Here is a 24691-nt window from a genome sequence, read left to right as displayed (position 1 = left end):
AGCAGGAAAATCGACATTTTGGGCAAAAGCCCTTCATCAGGAATGCTCCTGCTCCTCAGATGCTGCCTAACCTTCTAACCCCTCTTCCAGGTCATTTATAAAAATGACAAACAGCAATGGTCCCAAAACAGATCCTTGCGGAACACCGCTAGTGACGGCACTCCAAGATGAACCTTTGCCATCAACTACTACCCCTCTGTCTTCTTGCGGCAGCCAACTCCTAATCCAAACCTCCACCTCACCCTCAATCCCATACCTCCGTATTTTTTGCAGTAGCCTACCATGGGGAACCTTATCAAACGCCTTACTAAAATCCATATACACCACATCTACCGCTTTACCCTCGTCCACCTCTTTAGTCACCTTCTCAAAGAATTCAGTAAGGTTTGTGAGGCATGACCTGCCCTTCACAAAACCATGCTGGCTATCCTTGATCACATTATTCCTATCCAGATGTTCATAAATCCTATCCCTTATAATTCTCTCTAAGACTTTGCCCACAACAAAAAAGGAAAGACTTGCATTTATATAGCATCTTCAATGATCGCTGGCTGTTCCAAAGTGCACTATAGTCAACATGGTATTTTTTTAATATTGTTAACTGTAAGATGTAGGAAACATATTAATCAATTTGTACATTGCAAGCTCTGACAAGTAACAGTGTGATAATGATCAGGTAATCTGTTTCCCTGATGTTGAAATGAATATTGGTCAGAATACCAATGTTAACTTCCCAGCTTTTCTTCTATAACACCAGGGAACTGCTATTGCCACAAACGGCAGAAACTGCATTTATTTTATATCTGAAAGACAACATCTCCTACAGTGCAGCAGTCCCTCAGTGTCAGCCTAGATTTTGTGCTCAAGTCCTTGAGTGAGATTTGAACTCACAACTTTCTAATTCAGACTGCCTATTGAGCCACTTACAATTAGACTAAGATTAATATTGTAAAGGCATTTGAAATAGCCTTCACTGTGTCTTTGAATCTGTTGTATGAGGATCATTTTCTTGGAGTCTTTGTTCTCCTCCTCCCCTTCTCTTATTATAACGTCCACACGTCCTGGCAGCCTGGTCAGCTGAGGGGGTCAAGTAGGAGAAGTATTTAGGGTGGAGGGTTGGTCTTGATCACTGATGGCTGTGGAATCCAATATGGAGTTTGGTTGAAGGAGAGCAGATAGTGATCAGGATTGGTGTTTTCAATGGTGGTCAGTCAATCAGATGATCATCATGTGGCAGTTACAAGTTCTAGTGATGGTTGGGGGTGACTGAGGTGGAGGGGTGCCACACTCAATAGGAGTTGGGTAATTACACCACTAGTCAAGGGATTCTGTGGTTGTCAATGGAGTACAGATCACTGGCACCAGGGAATTTACTATACAACTTGTTAACCTTGACGATACACCTCTGCTCCTTCTAACCCACAAGGAGCAACAATGAGGTCAATAGTTATGTGGATTCAAATTGTTTCACTTCCTTTTGGCTGTCACATTTTCAGAAACCTGGGAATTCTGTTCAATATGAGTTAAAACTATCTCTATTGTCAGACTGAATTGGCAATAAGTGAAATGGTTGACCATATCCACAATCATTAAAATCTGAGGTTCAAGATGGGTTGAGTTCTTGGTTCAGGTTTTTTATATTCCACACAACCTACCCAACCCAAACTCACCGGTTTTAAGAGCTAAGCTTAAAATGTGCCAGTTGTTCTCATGAATTTGTCTCATATTATGTCACAGCAATAACTTTAAAAGGAACACACATCCACACTTCAGAAGAGTGTAATACATAAGGGTAGATCTGCAGAACAGCCTAATTAGTGTTGTGGGGGAGCTCAGGAGTTGGCATTCCTGTTAACAGACCTACAAGTACTCACTGACCTGCTCTCCAAAACTTAGTAACATGTTTGAAGATGTTCTTCAAGTGCCCGTGGAAGTTCTACCCCATTGTCGTTTGCAAGATGTAGCTCCTGCACTTCAAAACGTTCCTGATGAAGGTTTTATAAGCGAAACATTGATTCTCCTGCTCCTCGGATGCTGCCTGACCTGCTGTGCTTTTCCAGCACCACACTTTTCAACTCTGATCTCCAGCATTTGCAGTCCTCACTTTCTCCTAATCGCTGCATTTCAAAACAGTCCTGTGACTTAACATGAACCTCACCAAAATATGCTTGCTAATAATTAAAAAGAAAATGGGCACCTCCTGCCAATCACGCTTACTCCATTTCTTGGTCAATCACAGTTTCACGGTTACACAGAGGTTTCTGCATCACACCTTTTAAAAAGGAGACAGAGCAGATATTTTGAATGCAGACAGAAATCCTGTATGTCACACCAAATGCATGATATATGGAGGTCTTAGTTTGTGCTAACAGTTATGCGTAACAAGACAACCAAAAAGGAAAATATACAGCTTAAGTGCAAGCAAATTCGATGTGAATTCACTAATTGTTTAATTCAAAACAATTCCCTTAAAATTATTTTCATATTATCCTGAGACATCGTATTGTGATGAGGTAAAGATGAGCTCTTATAATGATTAGTGCTGGCACAGCTGTCCTATGCTAATAAAACAGTTATTAACTTCCAACACCATAATATATAGATTAGAAGTATAGCAGAAATATCGATGGAGAAAAAGGATGAGGTCTGGAAGATTTCATGCAGTGCTCAGTTCAGCTGTGAAAATCACAAGAGCAGTGATATTTCAGCTCTAATGATCAGAATGATCCACAGTCAGACTTAATGCAAGCATTTGTCAAAAGCATCATATGTAACAGTCAAAACTCATCAAAAAGTGTGGAATTCGCATACAGTCTAAATCAGAAGCACAAATAATTTTCATAGTATATGTCTGATCTACTGCAGAATTGAACTCCATTAGTGAGCTAATGCGCGTAAACGCCATGTTAACAACAGCAAGGAGTATAACACATCAGATTCATCTTTAAACGTTTGTTATCCTCATGATGACTCTTTGGGGACCTACCATATAATGTATCCCCCTCAAAGCAGTTAGAAATTTGGAAGATATACCTCTGATCATGACTCAGAATACAGATGAGTCTTTTGCTTCAACAATAATCGTGTTCCAAGATCTCCACATACATTGTTAAGAGCCAGTGCTAACTCAGTCGATGATTTTTCATCCATAAAAATCACAGCATTGCTAAAATAGCCAGCAGCACAAATCTCTCTTTGAATACCAATGTCTCAAAAGAACAAACAACATCCAAAAGTAAATTATATACTTGTAGATGAATATTTTTATCGAAGATGCATGTGATTTAGGTCAAGCAATAGCATACTTAAAAATGATTCAACTTATTCACTCATGCCTCCATTATGAATTCTTCAGTCATCAAGCATTTCCTCCTATCCATTCACAGATCAACATGTACTATTCTCTTACTGCAGTCTTTATCAGTAATAACTATGTAACTAACATCACAAATCTTTGAGGCCTATATAGAGCAAGCATCGTTATGAGGTGGGAAGTTTGTTTGTGCAGTTGAGGATAGTTTAAATTAGCTTGGCAAGGCGACAGGGACCTCAGCTTGGAAGGAAGAGAAGTAAAGCTGGAAACATAAAGCAGGAAATTAGGCTGTGAGTGCAGAAGGCAATGGAAATGATGGTTATAAAACAGACAAGAGTTTGACAGTGTTCAATGGTATACAGATATGTATATTGTAGTGACTGGAACAATGTCAGCCAGCTGGATCTCATAGAATATGAGTTCCCTTATTGGGCTGCTAACCTGGGTCAATCAGGGAGCTGAGGATGACAGATATAAACAGAATTATCAGGGGTTCTAATCACTTTTGGAGCCAGCTTTGAGCCAGCTGGGTCAGTGTCTATGCGCGTGTATTGAAGGGTGACTTAGTGATACCAAGATTTTGTGGAATTATTTCATATACCATGTAAAAAGTTTAGTAAATAGGCCATCTAAGGTGAGAGCTGAAAATGTGTTGCTGGAAAAGCGCAGCAGGTCAGGCAGCATCCAGGGAACAGGAGAATCGACGTTTCGGGAATAAGCCCTTCTTCAGGAATGAGGAAAGTTTGTCCAGCAGGCTGGACCCAGTGGATGTTGTGTACCTAGATTTCCAAAAGGTCTTTGACAATGTGCTGCACAAGAAGCTGCTGCATAAGATAAGGATGCATGGCGTTACGGGTAAAGTCTTAGCATGGATAGAGGATTGGTTGACTATTGGTCGGAATAGGTTGGAATTTAGAAGAATGAGGGGGGATCTTATGGAAACAAATAAAATTATGAAGGGGATAGAAGTAGGAAGGATGTTTTCAGTGGCAGGTGAAACTGGGACAAGAGGACATAGCCTCAAGATTAGAGGGAGCAGATTTACGACTGATTGGAAAGGAACTTCTTCACCCAGAGGGTTGTTAATCCATAGAATTCCCTGCCCAGTGAAGTAATTGATGCTACTTCAGTAAACATTTTTAAAGCTAAGGTAGAATCTTTTGAACAATAAAAAATTTAAGGGATACAGTGAGAGCGCAGTAAGTGGAGCCGAGTCCATGAAAAGATCAACCATGAATTTATTGAATGGCAGAGCAGGACCGAAGGGCCGATGGATGACTTCTGCTCCTAGGTCTTATCTTCTAAATGGGCTGAAAAAATAGCAAATGGAGTTCAATCTGGATAAATGCGAGGTATTGCAATTTGGGACAACAAACAAGGGTACGGTTTTTACAATTTCAGCACCGCCTTCCTAACCTGCAATCTTCTTCCTGATCTCTCCGCCCCCATCCCAGTCTGACCTATCACCCTCACCTTGACCTCTTTCCACCTATCTCATTTCCGACGCCCCTCCCCCAAGTCCCTCCTCCCTACCTTTTATCTTAGCCTGCTGGACAAACCTTCCTCATTCCTGAAGAAGGGCTTATGCCTGAAACGTCGATTCTCCTGTTCCCTGGATGCTGCCTGACCTGCTGCGCTTTTCCAGCAACACATTTTCAGCTCTGATCTCCAGCATCTGCAGACCTCACTTTCTCCTCAACTAAGGTGAGAGTAGAGTTAAACATCTGGAAGTATAATATAGCTATGACTGTACCACAGTTTTAAGAACAGCAACAATGGCAGCTCACCATTCCTTCTTATAGGGGTTTCATACCAGATAGATAGGAGGGGTATCATTAGATTGATGAGCAAAACTGTTGAAAGGAGAGTTATGGAAGGATCATCATTTGAGATTTAATAGTTGGAACTGAAGAACAAAACTGGGGTAAATGAGAGGATATTATGGGACAGAAGGACATACAAAACAAATATTTATGCAAATTTCTGAGAGCTACATAAACTACAGACAATTTTTTTTTAGATGACCTAATGATGCGGGATAAAATCAGTGTTACAGATATAAGAGAGCACATATTTCTTAAATTTAATTCAGGAGAACTATTTAAGCTTGTACGTAATACTCAATCAAGTGGACGGACAGTTCTAGACTTTATTTTAGGGAATGTATCTGGACAGATTGAGGTTGTATCTGGGGCTGTGATTACAAATCAATTAGTGTTAGTTTGGAAAGGGACAAAGATGTATCTGGGTAAAACTTCTATGAATGGGCCATTAAAATGAATCACACTATTTTTCGGTATCAGGAAAGTTGCTGCCCAGTTCCTGCCTGTGGATAAACAACTAACCCTGATTGCCTAGTCACCCATTTAACACTGTAGTCACCTGGTTTGGTTTCAGATAGATACACACATCTCCAACTTTTGTCACAGCCATGGTCACAGCATAGACGCAAGAGGTGAATGCTGGGAGGTAAGCAGAGCCTTGGCAGAGCTGATGTCACCAGAAAATGGTCATGGGTGCGCTACAACATTTTTCCTGATGGCTTTAGCCTTGCTTCAATCATCTTTAGCTACAGCCTAAGGCTAGGAATGAGACTATTCATTAACAGTTATAGTAGTGCTCAGCTCTATTCACAATTCCTACAGTCCTGAAGCAAACCAATTTGGCCTACATAATGACAGTAACAACATGCTAACTTGGGATGAGAGGTGCTTAGTGACATATACACCACATGAGTACCAGCTCCTACAGAAAATGTTCAACTGCCTTCCCCTGACTTTCAAAGGCACAACCATCAAGTCCCCAGTGACCAAAGAGTAAATAGTGATGGGGTCAACTGGACCAGCAATATGTTACGATGCAGTAACAGGAACATAGACAATCTGAGGGAAGTAGGTCTCGTCCTAATCTGAAAGATTCTCTACATTCTATAAAACAATCTGCAGCAACGTAATGTCAGATATGCAGCTTCCAGGTACAATGCAAGCATAGAAACTTTGAAATGGTTGTTCAGTGTTAGCTAACTGACACTAGGAGATAATAGTTTCCACCAAGAGCAAGACCGAAATCTGTGGAATCAGCCAACTGCAGCAAATAGTTTGTACTCTACTAAGGTCACTCCATTACCTGTGCATTTCTTGACCTTGCTATTCCTTTTCCCATGCCAGCTTAATTTACAGTTGAAGTTTTCCTCCCAGAACTCGGCAAACCAAACGTTCCTTCTGTTGTTCTCCAGTGTACGGCTTCTGAAGTATCTATCAAAGCCTGAGGAAGGAACAAAATGGTCAGATGTGTCAAACTGTGGACAGTGCACAAAAGTCTTTGAACCATCTAAGATGAGTGATGCAAGTCAATAAAATGATTGTGCTAGCAACAGTGTCACTTCTTTTTCTCTAGGGTTTATTACCAGTTAGATTTTTTATTTTAACAAATCCCGAAATTTATAACGCTGACAGTGCAGCTAACTCAGATAAGAAAATACAGGAAAACTTATCACTACTGTCCTGAGCTCTGACAGTCTGCAGTGTAAATAAATTAATGTGGTTTGTTGCCAATTTCCCTCAACACTGATCTTTTCACCTCTGGAGGGAAATATTACAGAGTGTGGCACTTTTCTGCTGAGCTCAGTCTCAAATCATGAATTTCAATCAGGTCATGGGAAAATGAGCAAGATGGTTCTCTGAGAAAGTTGTTCAGGTAATTCTACCTTCAATCGATGCTCTCTTGGGAAGAATGGTGACAGCTCCTTCAGCAACCTCTTCTTGCTGGTGCACCGGTGCGACCTTTGAACCCCAGCTGTCAGAGCCGACCCAGAGAAAGTGCTTGGTCTGATTGGATCTTTTGGCAGCCTCCAGCAAACGGCTGTGGAGAAGGTGCGAGCAACTGTGTTACTGACATTGCACTCGGAAACAATAGCAGCCCTTTTGGGTCATTCGCTCCTGCCCCACCCGTCAAAAAGGGCAAAAAGGAGCAATCCACTTAACCCATCGCATTGACAGCCCAACATATAAAAAGCAAACAGCAGGGACATCTGTTTGAAACATGCATCTGCATCACAGTAAATGGTCACCTAATCTGGTCTAATTCATTCTGCCTGTCATGTTCACTTTGTCACCCATCTCCCACCTCAGCAGTTATTTTCCAAGCTATTGTATTTGTAAACATCAGAAAACCAGTTCTATTTCCCAAAGACTAAGGCTGCAGCCTGACATGTCATTGCATTAGAGCTCCCTGTGTCCCTCAGAGGAATCCACAGCCATTACAAATTGTTGTTTTCAACAGCTTTATTCATTTGCAATACTGCTGTGATCGAAAATCTGGCTGAAATCCGTGGCACCACCCCCAACTCCTCCCTGCCCCTTAGCAAAATAGAAATTGGCATCACATGGATGAGCAATTCCCAGGGATCCTGAACAAAATGCAGTCAATAGTTCTTCAATAGGTATAATGCAATGAATAATTCGCCTCCTGACTTCCCAAAGCCTGTCCACTATCTACAAGACACCAGTCAGGAGTGTGGTGGAATATTCCCCACTTGCCTGGATGGAAGTAGCTCCAACAACATTCAAGAAGCTTGCCACCATCGAGGGCAAAGCAGTCCATTTCATTGACACCACATCCACGAACATCCACACCTCCACCACTGATGCTCAGTAATAGCAGGGACTACTATCTACAACATGCACTGCAGAAATTCACCAAAGCTCCTCAGACAACACCTTCCAAACCCATGACCACTTCCATCAAGAAGGACACGGGCAGCAGATAAATGGTAACACCACCACCTGCAAGTTCCCCTCCAAACCACTCAACATCCTGATTTGGAAATATATCACTGTTCCTGCACTGTTGCTGGGTCAAAATCCTGAAACTCCCTCCCTAACAGCATGTGGACGGCAGCAGTTCAAGAAAGCAGCTCACCATCACCTTCTCAAGGGCAACTGAGGTGGGAAATAAGTGCTGACCTAGCCAGCGACGCCCATGTCCCACAAAGGAATCAAAACAAAACTTTTACATAAAGGAGTTATGCGCACCTGATGTCATCTTCATTTGCAAATATAATTATTCCACGAGCATTGGGGGTTTCCAGCAAGCGTTTGATGATTTTGTCAAATTCGCCTGGTTTTGGCTCTCGGGGGATTTTCAGTGACTGAGCAATGCAAACCCTACCTAAGGGAAAGAACATTGTCACGTTATTAACTAAACAATTGAAGCAGCTGCAATAGTTAATCACATATCTTACCATGTGTAGGAATGGGTTCCATCTAACCCATGTTAGTTTGTTCTGTTTGGCCTGAGTGTCAATGAACCATCCCAGGGCACCAATATAAATGAACATAAGTGCCACGGCACCACTGATACAATAAAACAAGCAGACAGTCCAACTCTACTATTGTATTTTAATTAAGTAACCAAATAAAATATAGCTGCGAAATATGAATGCAACAGAATTATTAGAGTCAGTGTTCTTGTCAAATAACTCATTCAACAGACTCTTATTGTGCAGCATAGTGTACCTACGTCTGGGTCAGAAATTCCAGGAGATCAGCGACAGATCTGGTCATGAGGCCTTGAGCTATCCCTGGCCTCACCTCTGGCCTGCAGGTAACCCCCAACTCCCCTTTACAACTAAACGAGGAGCTATAATATTTTCACACCATTCATCTATGCAGAACAGAGATTATATTTAAATTCATTAATGGGCTGTGGACATCACTGACTAGGCCAGCATTTATTGCACATTTCTAATTTCCCAGAGGGCAGTTAAGAGTCACCCAGATTGCTGTGGGTCTGGAGTCAAGTTTTGGGACAGACAAGGTAAGTATGACAGATTTCCTACCTAAAGAACATTAGTAAACCAGATGGGCTTTCCCCAACAATAGTCATCATTAAACCCTTAATTCCAAAGTGGTTATTAAAGTTAAATTCCATCACCTACCATGGCTGGATTTGAACCCAGTTCCCCAAAATGTCAACTGAGTTTCTGGATTTATAGGTCTAGTAATAATACCTCTGGGCTATTGCTTCCCCAGGGATACAGTCCTTGAGGATCCACAATTATCCTACAAAATGCACTGCATGTCAGTTCTTCTTGCAAGATCCTGCGCTGGATTCCCAATGCTGCAGAGAAGGTCACAGAATGAGAAGCACACACACACTATCATAGAGCTGTATAGCATGGAAACAGACCCTTTGGTCCAACTCATCCATGCCGAATGAATATCCTAAATTAATCTAGTTCCATTTGCCAGCATTTGGCCCATATCCCTCTAAACCTTTCCTATTCATATACCCATCCATGCCTTTTAAATGTTGTAATTGTGCCTGCCTCCACCACTTCCTCTGGCAGCTCATTCCATACACACACCACCCTCTGCGTGGAAAAGTTGCTGCTCAGGTCCCTTTTAAATCTTTCCCCTCTCACCTTAAACTTATACCACCCAGTTTTGGACTCCTGCACCCCAGGGAAAAGACTCTGGCTTTTCACCCTATCCATGTCCCTCGTGATTTTATAAACCTCTATAAGATCACCCCTCAGCCTCCAATGCTCCATGGAAAATAGCACCAGCCTATTCAGCTACATCTGAGACAACTCTAAATCCAAATTACTCAAGGAAGAGATATGAGATGAAGGATACATCTTAGCAACAGTATTACTGGTTCAGAATACAATATCCAAGATGTAGTGCATCTCAATAAAGAGGTAGCACCCTAAGTACGAGTGAAGCATATGACTCTGGCTCATTTCACATCATTGCCCAGACTACACTGACACTTGGGTTGTCAGTTGCCAGGCCTTTATTGATATAGTTCTGTCAGTTGAAAGAGGCACATGACAGCAGTTTAAGGCCACCTCAACACCACCAACAACAACCCTATCCTATTTTGCTTGTATTGATTTGATAAAGATTGGGAATTTAGTCAGAAATGAAGAAATTGAATTTATAATGTGCCTTTCACAACCTCAGGCCATCCCGAATGCAATTTATAGCCATTGAAGAACTTTCGAACTGTAGTCAATGCTGTCATGTAAAAACAAACTAATTTTCACACAGCCATTATCCCATTAGCAGTAATGTGTTACTGGGTTGAGAATACAATTTTAGGTGTTGGTTAAGGGATAGATATTTACCAAGTCACCAAGGAGAATTCCCTAGCTCTTCGACAATACAGTGCTTTGGCATCTTTTGCACTCACCTCAGAAGCAGACAGGACACTCTTAGTGCTGCACTGTATTATCAGAACAGAGTTTGTCTTTGAACCTCTGAAAATTCACAACCTTCTGACACATTCAAGGGTGTTATCAGCTCTGAATCATGGCAACTATGCTTTCCTTCAATTAACAGTAAATTTAGAATATTGCTATGAGGTGGGATTTACATCACTGGGAACTGTGAAGGAAAGCAACCCCCACTGCACTCATGTGTCTTTTTTAAGCTTTATCTGCTGATGTTGTTACAACTTTCCTTGGAAGGATAGATCAATTAGGGTTAAGTATGACTGTACTTTAAATATAATGGATTTGTACACTGATTCAAAACTCAATTTGCAATCATTAGTAACTCTTGCTAATTAAATTTCCCTTGGCTCAAACTGAACCATGTTTCAGAGATGAAAGGCCAGTGTTCTACCAAACCCATCTATCCAATTTTTCCATTGACAAGTTGCAGATTCAATTAATTAAACATTGATTATAAGATACAGCATTTACAAGAACAAAATTACATTGGCGTTGCAATGAATGTAAGATGTCAGCATCACTGTAGCCATGGATTGTAGCCTCAATGCTGAATTGGTTATGATGATTTTACTTTAGCCAAACTGACAAATGAGTTTTTAAAATTTTGTTGAGGTGGGAAGAGAAACTGACATTAGTGTTTATCTTATTTGCACCAAATAATTCTCCTGCAATAATCTGATTGCTAATCCAATGAAATGCCACTGACCAGAAACATTTAACTGCATCTCACTCCATAGATGCTGCCAGACTTGTCAAGTCAAGGCATTTTCTGCTTTTATTTCAGATTTCCAGCGTAACCACAGTATTTTGCTTCTGTGCCCATGCCACTAATCCGTTCTGCTTCTCTTTGTTATTGATCAGTCAGCCAAGTGGGTGGCGTGGTGGCACAGTGGTTAGCACTGCTGCCTCACAGTGCCAGAGACCTGGGTTCAATTCCTGCCTCAGGTGACTCTCTGTGGGGAGTTTGCAAATTCTGCATGGGTTTCCTCCCACAATCCGAAAATGTGCAGGTTAGGTTAAATTGCCTGTAGGAGAATGGGTCTGGGTGGGTTGCGCTTCGATGGGTTGGTGTGGACTTGTTGGGCCGAAGGGCCTGTTTCCACACTGTAAGTAATCTAAGTGTTTACTTTGATTAATAAGGAGCTAAAATGAGGCAACAGTGGAGTTTTCTTGAAGATTGTCTCCACTCCTGTTACTATTTACTTGAAAGACCAAAGGAATTCCCAGATTAAGCAAATTAAGGACGTGTGACCACCAAAGATCGAACGATTTCTGAAGATATTAAGTTGCTGAATGAAACAACAAGCTTTTGAAATATTGCTTAGGCATTGTCATTAGCAAATGTCATTTCAAGGAGAGAAGAAATCTTCCAGCTGGAATGATCAAAACCCAAACCCTGTATCTTCTTGACCAACTCTATGACCCCAAATACCTTTTGGCTCAGGTTAAACGACGCACTTCACACCATAAGTTTCCTAATCAACTCTAAGGTAAGCTTTCGATTTCACACCTTCGCTGTCCTGAAGACCATCTGGTTTCACCAAGTCAGGCTAATGGTTGTATGAGTAAAAGTAGGCCATTCAGCCCATTGAGTCTGCTCTGCTATTCAGTTAGATTATGGCTGATCTGATAATTCTCAAGTCCATTTTCCTGCCATTTTTCCATTTATTCATTACTGATTAAACATTATGCCCTTAATACACTTAATAACCTGACCTCTTCAGTATGTTTTGAGAGAAGTGATTCCTCCTCTTCTCTTATATGGTGACACCTTATGTTGAGATTACGCTCTTTGGTCACAGAATCTACCACAAGGGATGACAATCTTTCTGCATCTACCCTGTCAAAACTTCAAAACATCTTGAATGTTTTATTAAGGTTGCCTCTTATTCTGCTCCCCTCCAATATGCATAGACTGAACCCAGTCAACCTTTCTTCCTAAGACTTTCCCTCCAGACCTGGTATTATCCTAATGAACCTTCTCTGGACTGACTCCAATGTCAGTATATCTTTCCTTAGATAAGAGACCCAAAACTGTACACAGTATTCTAGCTGTGGTCTGACTAGTGCCCAACACTCCCAACATTCCTGATGAAGGGCTTGTGCACGGAACATCGATGCTCCTGCTCCTTGGAACCTGCCTGGCCTGCCGTGCTTTTCCAGCACCACACTTTTCAACTGCCTATCTCTATACCCTATTTGCTTTTCCTATTACCTGCTGAATTTGAATGCTAGTTTTTTGCAACTTACGTCCAAGGACTCCAAACCCCTACCTGCTGTAGCCTTCTGCAGTCTTCCTCCAATTAAATAATATTCAGCTTGTCCATTTTTCCTCCCAAAATGTATAATCTCAACTTTTCCCACATCATATTCCATCTAGTAAGTTCTATCCCACTCACTTAACTGACTATACACCTCTGCAGACTCTGTGTTATCCTCATCATTTGCCCTCCCACCTATTTTTGAGTCATCCACAAACCTGGTTAGAGTACATTCAAATTGTCTCATCTAAGTCACTAATATATGTTATAAATAATTGTGGCCCCAGCACTGAACCTTGTGGTAGTTAACTAGTCACTGGTTGCCATCCTTTTCCCAACTCTCTCTTTTCTATTAATTAGCCAATCCTCTCTCTATACTGCCTCCAATGTCCTGGGATCTTATCTTTTTAAGTAACTTAATGTTTGTAACTTATCAAAAGCCAATATTTTATATACACTACTTTCTCTTCATCTATCCTGCTTGCTACCTCTTCAAAGAATTTTAATGAATTTGTCAGGCATGATTTCCCTTTTGTGAAGCCATCTGCTTGATCATATTATGTATTTCTCAATACTCTGCTACCGTACCCTTTATAATAGAATCTAACATGTTCCCAATAATAAATGCTAAGCTAACAGACTGAAAATTATCTATATTTTGTCTCCTTCCCTTTCAAATTAAAGATTGGCACAAGATGTCATGTTGAGGTTGCACATGAGATTGATGGGGTCACTTTTGGTGTACTCTGTCTAGTTCTGGTCACTCTTTTATAGGAAGGATATTATTAAATTAGAGAGAGTTCTGAAAAGTGTTACCAGGATATTGCCTGGACTAGAGGGTCTGAATAATAAGGAGAGATCAGATAGACTGGGGCTTTATTCTTTGGAGCGTAGGTTGAGAGGTGACCTTATGGAGGTTTAACTATAAAATAAAAGGGACATAGATAAGATGAACAGAAAAGATCTTTTCCCTAAGATGGGAGAGTTCAAAGCTAGGGGGCATACTTTTACAGTGAGGGGAGAAAGATAAAAGGGAGCTGAGGGGCAATGTTTTTACACACAGTGTGGTTCATGTGTGGAATGGACTGCCAGAGGAAGTGGTGAATGCAGGTACAGTTAAACATTTAAAAGACATTTGGATAAGTATATGAATAGGAAAGGGTTAGAGAGATATGGGTCAAACACAGGTAAATGAGACTAGTTAGTCTGGGAAAATTGGTTGGCATGGACAAGTTGGTCCAAAGGGTCTGTTTTCATGCTGTATGACTCTATGACCATGGCGATTTTCCAACAATTTGGGACTTTTCCAGAATTTTAGGATTTTTAGAAGATTACTACTAATGCATCTGTTATCTCTGTAGCTACTTCTGATAATATCAGAGGCTGCCTCCCATCAGGTCCAGGGGACATATCCGTTTTTAGCCCCATTAGTTTCCCTAGTACTTCTTCTTCGGAGACATTTATTGTATTTATTTCCTCTTATCCATTTGCTCCTCGCTTGTTAAGTATTTTTGGAATGCAATTAGTGTGTTCTGCTGTGAAGATTGATACCAAGTATTTATTCAATGCCTCTGCCATTGCCTGATTCTCCATTATTATCTCCTCAGCTTTGTTCTCTCAGGGGTCTATGTTCAATTTGGTCTTTCTTCCTTTCTATATATTTGAAGAAGCTCTTACTGTCCATTTTGACATTACTTGCAAGTTTATCCTTAAAGTTTATCTTCTCCTTATTATTTTTGGTCATCTTTTGTCACTTTTTAAAACTTTCACAAAGTTGTATTTTTTTCTCTTTCAATCTGATATGTTCTTTAGCTTCCATGGTTGACCATATTTGGCCTTATCCCATCCCTAGAATCCTCCTTTCCAATTAGGGCCTATCTTTGTTGTGATCTATGAACTATTTTCTTAAATATCTGATATTGTTCCTCATCCAATTTTGCTGCTAAACTCCTTTCCCAGTCCACTCCAGCTAGCTCCTCACTCATCTCTGCCCCAACTTCATCCATGGGTAGTGAGATTCTTATCCATGCTGTTGTTGCCTAGAGATTTGGTTATTCCAAGTTCTCCTCTCTGCCATTCCTGCAAAAGCCACTGCACTCACCAGCACCCCAATACATCCCACTCCCAATCCATGTTCTGCAATTTATAGGTATCCAAGATTCTGCTGCCTGTCTTGAGCTGTTTTTCCATCACACCCATTCTGGCTCTCCACCATCTTAAAATCCTCTTCTTCATTTTTAAATCACTCCCCAAGGATCTTATAATTCATTACTTCATCATTATTCTTATGTGCTACTTCTCTGTTTCGCTGACTCTGAACTCTATGCATTCCTTCCCATTTTGATTCACTATTCTGGCCATGTTTTCAGGCCCTCAGTGCTGTTTACACTCCATGTCTGCACTTCTTTTTTCTCTTTTGCTTGACGTTAATCGCTTTTGAGCAAGCCTTTTGTCAGCCCTCTGACATACATTTCAAGATGGAGGTTGGATCCAAAAGGTAAGACCACAATATCTTGTCCTGGTTTTATTGATTCTTCCTTCTGTGCTGTGTACTATCAGCAAGTGATAGCAGTGAGGATGGACTGGCAAGCCTCCACTGTGCCAAGAGGTGTGTTGATGCCAACCCTGTGATAAAATTCTCCTCCATCTTTTATTTACTCATTCAGAGGTGGCTCAACATTTATTGCCTCTCCCCAGTTGCCCTCAAGAAGGTGGTGACAAGTTGCCTTCTTCAACCACTGCAGTCCATTTGGTGAAGGTAGACCCTCAATCTTATTAGGGAGTGAGTTCCAGGATTGGGACTCAGTGACAATGAGCATTTGTTGATATATTTCCAAGTTACTGTGGTGAATGCCTTGGAGGGGAACCTGCAGTCCTTATCTGAGTTTATTATCAAGGAAGAAATAGCAAGACATCTTGATAAAAATTGTCCCATTGGGCAGACACAGCATGTGTTCATGAAGGGCAGGTCATGCTTCACGATGCGAGCAAGGTGGACAACGGGGACCCAGCGGATGTAGTGTATCGAGATTTCCAAAAGGCCTTCGACAAGGTACCACACAAGAGGCTGCTGCATAATAGAAGGATGCATGGCGTTATGGCTAAAATATTAGCATGGATAGAGGATTGGTTGACTAACAGGAAGCAAAGAGCAGGGATAAATTAATGCTATTTTGGCTGGCAATCAGTGATTGGTGGTGTGCCTCAGGGATCGGTGGTGGGACCACAAATATTCACAATTTATATTGATGATTTGGAGTTGGGAACCACATATAGTGTGTCAAAGTTTGCCAATGACACGAAGATGAGTGGCAGAGCAAAATGTGCAGAGGACTGTGAAACTTTACAGAGGAACGTAGATACTTTGAGTGACTGGGCAAAGGTCTGGCAGATGAAATACAATGCTAATAAATGTGAAGTCATACATTGTGATAGGATTCAAAGTAAAAAGAATTATTACTTGAATGGTAAACAGTTGCAGTATGTTGCTATGCAGAAGGACCTGGGTGTCCTTCTATCTGAATCACAGACATTTGGTCTGCAGGTACAACAGGTAATTAGGAAGGCAAATGGAATTTTGTCCTTCATTGTTAAAGGGATTGTGTTTAAAAGCAGGGAGATTATGTTTCAGCTGTATAGGGTGCTGATGAGGCCACACCTGGAGTACTGCGTGCAGTTTTGGTCTCCTTACTTGGGAAAGGATGTACTGGCACTGGAGGGGGTGCACAGGAGGTTCACTAGGTTGATTCCAGAGTTGAGGGGATTGACTTATGAGGATAGACTGTGTAGATTGGGGTTATATTCATTGGAATTCAGAAGAATGAGGGAGGATCTTATTGAAACATATAAAATTATGAGGGGAATAGATAAGCTAGAAGTAGGGAGGATGTTTCCACTGGCAGGTGAAACTAGGACAAGAGGGCATGGCCTCAAGATTAGAGGAAGCAGATTTAGGAATGAAATGTGGAGGAACTTCTTCGTCCAGAGGGTGTATATCTGTGGAATTTCTTACCCAGGGAAGTAGTTGATGCTACTTCAGTAAACATTTCTACAGGTAAGAAAGATTTTTTTTGAACAATAAAGGAATTAAGGGATACTGTGAGAGCGTAGGTAAATGGATCCGAGTCCACAAAAAGTTCAGCCATGATCTTATTGAGTGGCAGAGCAGGCTCAAAGGGCCAGATGGCCAACTCCTGCTCTTAGTTCTTATGTTCTTAACCTGCTAGATGGAAGTACTGTAGTCATATGTTTGGAAGGTGCTGTCTAAGAAGTCTTGGTGAATACCTGCAGTGCATCTTGTAGATGGTATGCACTACCTCTGCTCATTGCAGGTGAAGCGAGTGAATGATTGTGGATATGGTACCAATCATCAGGCTGCTTTGTCCTGGATCTTTGAGTGTTTTTGGGGCTGCACCCATCCAGGCAAGTGGGAGTATTCCATCACACTGCTGACTTGTACGTTGTAGATGGTGCACAAGCTTAGGGGAGTTAGGAGGTGTGTTACTTGCTGCAGGATTCCTAGCCTCTGATCTGCTCTTATAGCCGCATTATGTATTTGGTTAGTCCAGTTTGGATTCTGATCCATAGTAACCCCCCAGGACAGAGCAGGATTCAGTGATGATAATACCTTTGAATGTCAAGGAGTAATGGATAGATTCTCTGTGAAAGATAGCCTTGTCCAGTGCACTTGTTGCATGAATTTTTCTTGTCATTTGTAAGCCTAAGCCTGCGTATTATCCAAACTTTCCTGCATTTGGACACAGTATTCAAGGTGTTGTGAATGGTACTGAACATTCTGCAATCATCAGCAAACATCCCCACATTGATCTTATAACTGAGGTAAGGTCAATGATGATGCTTTGAGTTCTCCTATTCTGAGGACTCCCTGCAGCCTCCAACAATCACAACCATCTTCCTCTGGGCAAGATACAACTTTAACCAGTGCTGATCCCCTACCTAGACAAGACTGGCACATCAAGCCTCCCTCTGCATATAGTGCCTTCATCCATTGAAGAATTGAGCACAGGAAAAACAAAGGGCTCCTGTGGTAGAGTGGTAGCATCCCTATCTCTGAGACAGGTGGCCCAGTTTCACACCCTACCTATTCCAGAGGTGTTTAATGACAGTTCTGAACAGATTGATTGGAAAATATGTTGAACACAGGAAAATGTAGACGTGCGCTACAATAGTAGTCAACATCAATAATAGGTTATGTTTTGGTACAGATGACAGTCCGATACGATACTTAAACTCCCTTGACTGCAGCAAGAGACAACCATCTCAGGCAGTAATTGTACATTTTGGATTGTCTGTGCTCCATTACATCAAAAGATAATCCAGATGCCTTTGATCAATGCCTCAGACTTCCTGTATGCTGATATAATAACACAGTAGGAGTATCAGATGCAGGAAAGAGATCTACAGCACCAGTCTGCCAGCAGTGAAGGTCAAACTCCTTGAACACTCCAAGTTCAATCATTAAAAAGCAGAGAGGAGGCAGCAACTAATTTTCAGAGAACCATCTTTTACATCCCCTATTAACGAAACCTGAATATTTTTGAAGAGAAACCAAAAGTGCGACAGGGAATTCCTTGGGTAACTTTATCCCGAGCAGTGCATACCCATCTACTAACCAGCATGAGATCTTAGCAGAGACCATCTCCTGGCAGCCAGACTCAAGAGCTATAAAGCAGGAATCCCAGGGTAAAAAGGTTTTGTCTCACATCCCAAACAAGGGACTGGTGGAAAGCCTAGGCTATTATGTTTTACAGAGCAGTTTTCAAAAGGATTAGATGTATTAAACAATTTGACACCATAATATGCTGCAGATAATATACATGCTGATCTACCACTAGCTCATTTTTTTTTGCTGGTCACTAATTTAGGTAATTAATGTAAATTTTAATATTAAATTAGGCATTAAATAAGGTGGCACATTAAAGGTTACTGCACAAGACTTAAGTTCATACTGTATGGGGTAACATATTAACCCTGGCAGCCTGGCCTGATACTTCCACCTGAACCTATGTAGTCTTCACAGAAGAATAGCCAGGATAAGTGGAGCACTCTTCTCTGTGCTGTCTCTCAATCACTCTATCTCTGCTACTTCACCTATGCCCCACCAACAGTCCTCCTCTATCAATCTCACTATTACACACAGCATCTTCTCCCACTCACATTTGTTTCTTCCCTTCACCCTCCCCACCCCATGCCACTAACCCTGCCTGACCTTTGTGCCCACTACTGACTCCACCCAGGACACCTAACACCTTTCAGCCACCTGAACATGCACAAACAGCCACGCAATCAACTCTCAACTCCCTCAATTCCTCTATTTCTCTCAATCCAGGAGAAAGCAGACTACAACAGGGCAGAAATGGTCCAGACAGGTGGAGTGTTCACAACATTGGAAGCACAATCTGGTGAGGACCTCCCTGTGTTCTGTATGCAATAACATGTCTGTGAATGGTGTAGGTCACAAAGTATATGGGCAGGGAGGTGTACAGCACACAGTTGGGTTGCCAGGGATTAGAGATCTCCCAGGTCTGTTTACCATATAGTACATGGGCTTTCCGTAATGTTTCCTTCCCTCACAAGTTGCGACACTTTCTGTGCCCATTCTAGGTGTACAAAGTTAAAAATCACACAACAAGAGGTTTATTTGGCAGTACCACCCACATCCACATCAGTCTAGGTGTGGTCATGGCCATTTTCTTGCTAATTGCGTAGCTTCGATTTCCACCCTGTTGGACAAATGATGATCTTTAGGCAGTGTTTCCCAGCCTCCACCTCTACATGGCAGTGAAAGCCTGAACATCCAGATCTCCCTCCTACTAGACTTCCTCAAGAACTCCATCAGCTTCACATCTCCCCAGATACTCACCCACCCAATCTACGTGTGTTTTACCCCCAGACATATGAGTTGACCATGCCAGGTATGATCCATACATTGTCTACCTTTAATGTCAGGGTGGTCTTAGCCATGGATGAATGGACCAGCCCCTCCTACATTACCAATTCCCATCCATGCTTTACTGTAAATGCCCCCCTTACAACTACAGTTGCCCCACTTCACAATTGTTGTCTCTTCTTCTCCCAGCCTGCAGCACCCAATCCCCACAATTAAGTTCCTATCTCCTTCCAATAGCAGTGGCCCCCTTGATCCCCCCAGAAACACCTTTTCCCTAGTTTTCTGGATGGAGTTGACAGACTGACCTACCTCCCGCATTGGTTGCTACAGAGCCACAGAGACTGACTGTGACTTACTCCCCAGACTGCAGAGGCCTTCTGACTGAGGCCACCTTGACTGGGCGCCTGACTATGGCTAATCCTCGGACTTCCATCAGAGACCTAGTATACCAGGACCCCACTGACAGTGCATTTGTGAACTTTGGGGAGGACAATTTCCCCAAAGTCTTGAGGCATGGCTGCTTGCTTGCTTGCATGCTGTGTGCTTACCACATGAGCTGCTGGTATGTGGATGTTAGATTGATGTAGCATATGACAAGCTGTCTTTTCCCCTGGCTGAGGATTACTGCCCAGCAAAACAAACAGCCTGGTTGTGTGACTACTCTAACTGGCTAAGCAAGGCAAGCTGAGGATGTTGTGAGCAGGCAGGCAAATGCCAAGTGAACGAGTTCAAAGGGAACAAGTGAGCAGCCCTGGTCAAATTCATCAGCATATTAACAAGGCGAGGTGTGCGGTTAATACGTTTGTCAACAGCAATAATCCCACTTAATAGACAACTCACTGGTCCGCAGTGAGAACCTTGCTTCAACATGCAGAACTCAGTTAAAAGATGCAGTGGGTTGCTCCAAGGTCAAGATGTGCCTCATCAGACTTTTCATATGATTCTACCACAAATCCATGTCAAATGTCATATCACTTGCCCTTCACTCCTCCCTAGAACATCTTGACACCAAGAACAGTGAAGTAAGAATCCCACTCATTGACTACAGTTCAGCCTTCAACACTATTATCCCCTCAAGACTGATTACTAAACTTAGTGATCTCGGACTAAGTCCCACTCTCTGCAACTGAATCCTCAGTTTCCTGACCCACAGGCCACAATCAGTGAAGACTGGGGATAATATTTCATCGTCACTAACACGCAACACTGGAGCACTCCCCCAGGGGTGCACACTCAGCCCCCTACTATATGCACTGTATACCCATGACTACGTCGCCAAATCCAGACTAATGCCATTTACAAGTTCGCTGATGACACCACCATTTTCGGTCGAATCTCAGCTGGCAACGAAACAGACTACAGATGGGAGGTGGAAGACCTGGAAAAATGGTGCACTGAGAACAACCTAGCTCTTAATGTCAGCAAATCCAAGGAATTCATGACAGACTTCAGGCAGGATGTTGCTCATGCCCCCCTACACATTAACAGCACAGGGATGGAACGAGTGGAGAGTGTCAATCTCCTGGGAGTGGTCATCCACAACAAGCTTTCTTAGAATCTTCATGTGGGCCCACTGGTTACAAAGGCCCAACAACATCTCTTCTTCCTCAGGCAGCTGAGGAAATTTGGCATGACGGCGAATACCCTTGCCAACTTTTATAGGTGTGCCATCAAGTGCATTCTGACTGGATGTATCACTACCTGGCATGGCAACTGTACCATTCAAGATCGGAGATGTTTACAGAGAGTGGTGAACTCGGCCCGGACAATCACAAAGGCCAGCCTCCCATCTATAGAATCCATCCACCAGGCCCACTGTCAAGGAAAGGCTGCTGTGGCAATGTTTTTCTATAACCTCTACCATCGTGGAGAAGGTACAGAAGCCTGAACATACGCACCAGGCGGTTTCACAACAGTTTCTACCCTACCCTAGAATACTGAATGGACTCACAAACTCTTAACGTTCGCCTGAACCAGTGTTTTTGTTTTTGCCGCTGTTTACCTTTTATTTACTATCTATGCTACTTAACTACGTGATCTGCCTGTATTACTCGCAAGACAAAGCTTTTCACTGTGCCTCAGTACATGTGACAATAAATTCAATTCAATTCAATTCAAATCCTGCAATAGGCCATGTCGTTCAGGCCCTATCAAATTCTGCCCAATGAGGGTGATTGCATTGTTGGCCTGCATGATGCTTTTGTGAAAAACAAATAACAAACCAGCGAAAATAATGATACAGCCATAATTTCATGAGTTTGTTCTAATGGTAAGCACTATTACATTTGAAAGAAGATAGTTTCTGTCAGTTTTACCAGCACCACCTACACTCCCAAAGGTAAACAGCATGTCCTTAATATTCGCAATCTAGTGAAAATTATAATATTCTTGCAACAGAAACAGAAATTGCTAGCAAAACCCATTAGGTCTGTCAGCATCTGTGGGGAGAAAGCAGAGTTAACATTTCATCAGAAATGTTCTGAAAAAGACTCACTGGACTCAGAACCTTAACTCTTATTTCTCCCTACAGATGCTGCCAGACCTGATAGCTTCAACAGCAACTTCTAATTTTTCCAACATATGCAATTGTTTGTTTTATTATAATATTCTTGATCTTGTTATGCTGCCAAAAAGTATTTGTTCAAGTCTGCTGAGGGAAGGAGACTTGTCCTTTGGCTTCAATTTGCCACATGGCTGTAAGAGAAAGCATATGACATTGCATCACTTCCTATGAAGATGTAAAACTGTGTCTCCTTCACATATAAGACAGTTAGATTTAACCCCAAATACTGCCAAGACCTAAATTTAATTGCTGTTGAATCTCCATTTAAAATTAGATGTGCAGTATTGCATTACCTTGTTGTTACAAGGTAGAAGTAGCGCCATAATGCTGGAAACAGGAAGGAGAAATAGTGCAGAAATGTCAGAAAGGATGATTGATGACCACTGGAACAGCGGCGGGTCTTTGAAGTCCAGAACAGCTCTGCTATTCGATAAGGTCATGGCTGATCTGTAGCTCAACTTCATTCCCCTTTACTTGATATCTTTAGAGACCCTTAGCCAAGAGAAATGGTGCCACATACATTTTGAGGAGAGAGCTCCAGATTTCTCTGTGAAGAAGTAATGCCAAATTTCCCTGCTAAATTGGCCAGCACTAATTTTAGGTTTATGTCTCTTCACACTTGATGCCCCATTAGAGGGAAAACATACTCTGTTTCTTCTCTGATCCTTTTAACATTTTAAACACTGCGGCTCAGTACAAAATAGTCCCCTTCAGTGTCATGTTCCCAAAACATAGCCCGAATCTTTCTTTCGGATATCACTGAACGAGTTGAGCCCATCAACATTAGTGAGTCAATTGAACAATAACTTAGAATCCCTACAGCGTGGAAGCAGACCATTCAGCCCATTGAGTCCACACCACTCCTCTGGAAACCATCCCACCCAGACTGATACCCTACCCTATCCTCGTAATCCCACGTTTCCTATGGCTAATTAAACCCGGTCTGCATATCCCTGGACACTGTGGGCAATTTAGATTATATTCGAATAGATTCCCTTCAGCCCAACAAGTCCACACTGACCCTCTGAAGAATAACCCACCCAGACCCATTTCCCTCTGACTAATGCACCTAACACTATGGGCAATTTAATATGGCCATTCCACCTAGCCCGTACATCTTTGGACTTTGGAAGGAAACTGGATCACCCGGAGACCCACGCAGACACGGGGAGAACGTGCAAACTCCACACAGACAGTCTGCAGAGGCTGAAATCGAGCCTGGGTCCCTGATGCTGTGCGACTCCCTGATACTGTGCGACTCCCTGATGCTGTGCGACTCCCACAGCTACCTGGATTACACCTCTTCCCACTCTACCTCCTGCAAAAATGCCATCCCGTATTCCCAATTCCTCTGCCTCCACCGTATCTGCTCCCAGGAGGACCAGTTCCACCACAGAACACACCAGATGGCCTCCTTCTTTAGAGACCGCAATTTCCCTTCCCACGTGGTTAAAGATGCCCTCCAACGCATCTCGTCCACATCCCGCACCTCCACCCTCAGACCCCACACCTCCAATCGTAACAAGGACAGAACCCCCCTGGTGCTCACCTTCCACCCTACCAACCTGCCTGTTCCAGAGTTGTGTAATAACATCTCTGAACAGGTTGTTTAGGGGAAAAATTCTCTCCCTTCAACATCAATTGTTGGGGGCTGTTGCAGTACAACATTAGTCTCCCTCCCTCTGAGACAGGAGGCCTGGGTTCATGTCCTGCTTGCTCCAGAGCTGTGTAAGAACATCCCTGAAAAATATCTCTAAACAGTCTTGTCAAGAATAAGTGCATTTTGTAAATTCCTGCTATGAGGAGAAACATGACCATAGAACGTCTCATCTTCCGCCTCGGAATACTTCAACCCCAGGGCATCAATGTCGACTTCAACAGTTTCCTCATTTTCCCATTCCCCCACCTCACCCAAGTTCCAAACTTCCAGCTCAGCACTGTCCTCATGACTTGTCCTACCTGCCTAACTTCTTTTCCACCTATCCACTCCACCCTCCTCCCATGACCTATCACCTTCATCCCCTCCCCCTCTCACCTATTGTACTCTATGCTACTTTCTCCCCACACCCACCCTCCTCTCACTTATCTCTCCACCCTTCAGGCTCTCTGCCTGTATTCCTAATGAAGGGCTTTTGCCCAAAACATCGATTTTGCTGCTCCTCGGATGCTGCCTGAACTGCTGTGCTCTTCCAGCATCACTAATCCAGACCCTGATGCTGTGAGGCAGCAATGCTGACCACTGAGCCACCGTGCTACCTCTGGAGTCTATGCATGCACAGTTAAAACTAAAAATAAGGATGGAAATAAGTAAGCTGCCCTGCTTTTCCACAGGCTTTGCTGTACCAATACATCACTGAGAGACTTGGCAATCAATTACATGCAATCTGGATATGAAAGTACTGTA

General features: G+C 42.4%; 1 protein-coding gene across 4 annotated transcripts in view; it reads right to left on the bottom strand.

The window, feature by feature from the left end:
- Window positions 1–24691, bottom strand: part of LOC122559526 (metabotropic glutamate receptor 8) — a 443931-nt gene that overhangs the window by 176923 nt on the left and 242317 nt on the right. For all 4 annotated transcript variants that reach the window (XM_043709129.1, XM_043709130.1, XM_043709131.1 and 1 more), the window contains exons 4-6: window positions 8347–8482; window positions 7020–7174; window positions 6440–6577 (exon numbers count right to left, since the gene is read on the bottom strand). In XM_043709129.1, the coding sequence (XP_043565064.1) occupies window positions 6440–6577; window positions 7020–7174; window positions 8347–8482 (429 nt within the window). The remainder of the gene's footprint in view (window positions 1–6439; window positions 6578–7019; window positions 7175–8346; window positions 8483–24691) is intronic.

Source organism: Chiloscyllium plagiosum, chromosome 19 (genome assembly GCF_004010195.1).
Source record: "Chiloscyllium plagiosum isolate BGI_BamShark_2017 chromosome 19, ASM401019v2, whole genome shotgun sequence".
NCBI lineage: Eukaryota > Metazoa > Chordata > Chondrichthyes > Orectolobiformes > Hemiscylliidae > Chiloscyllium > Chiloscyllium plagiosum.
This window is presented reverse-complemented; position numbering and strand designations above follow the sequence as displayed.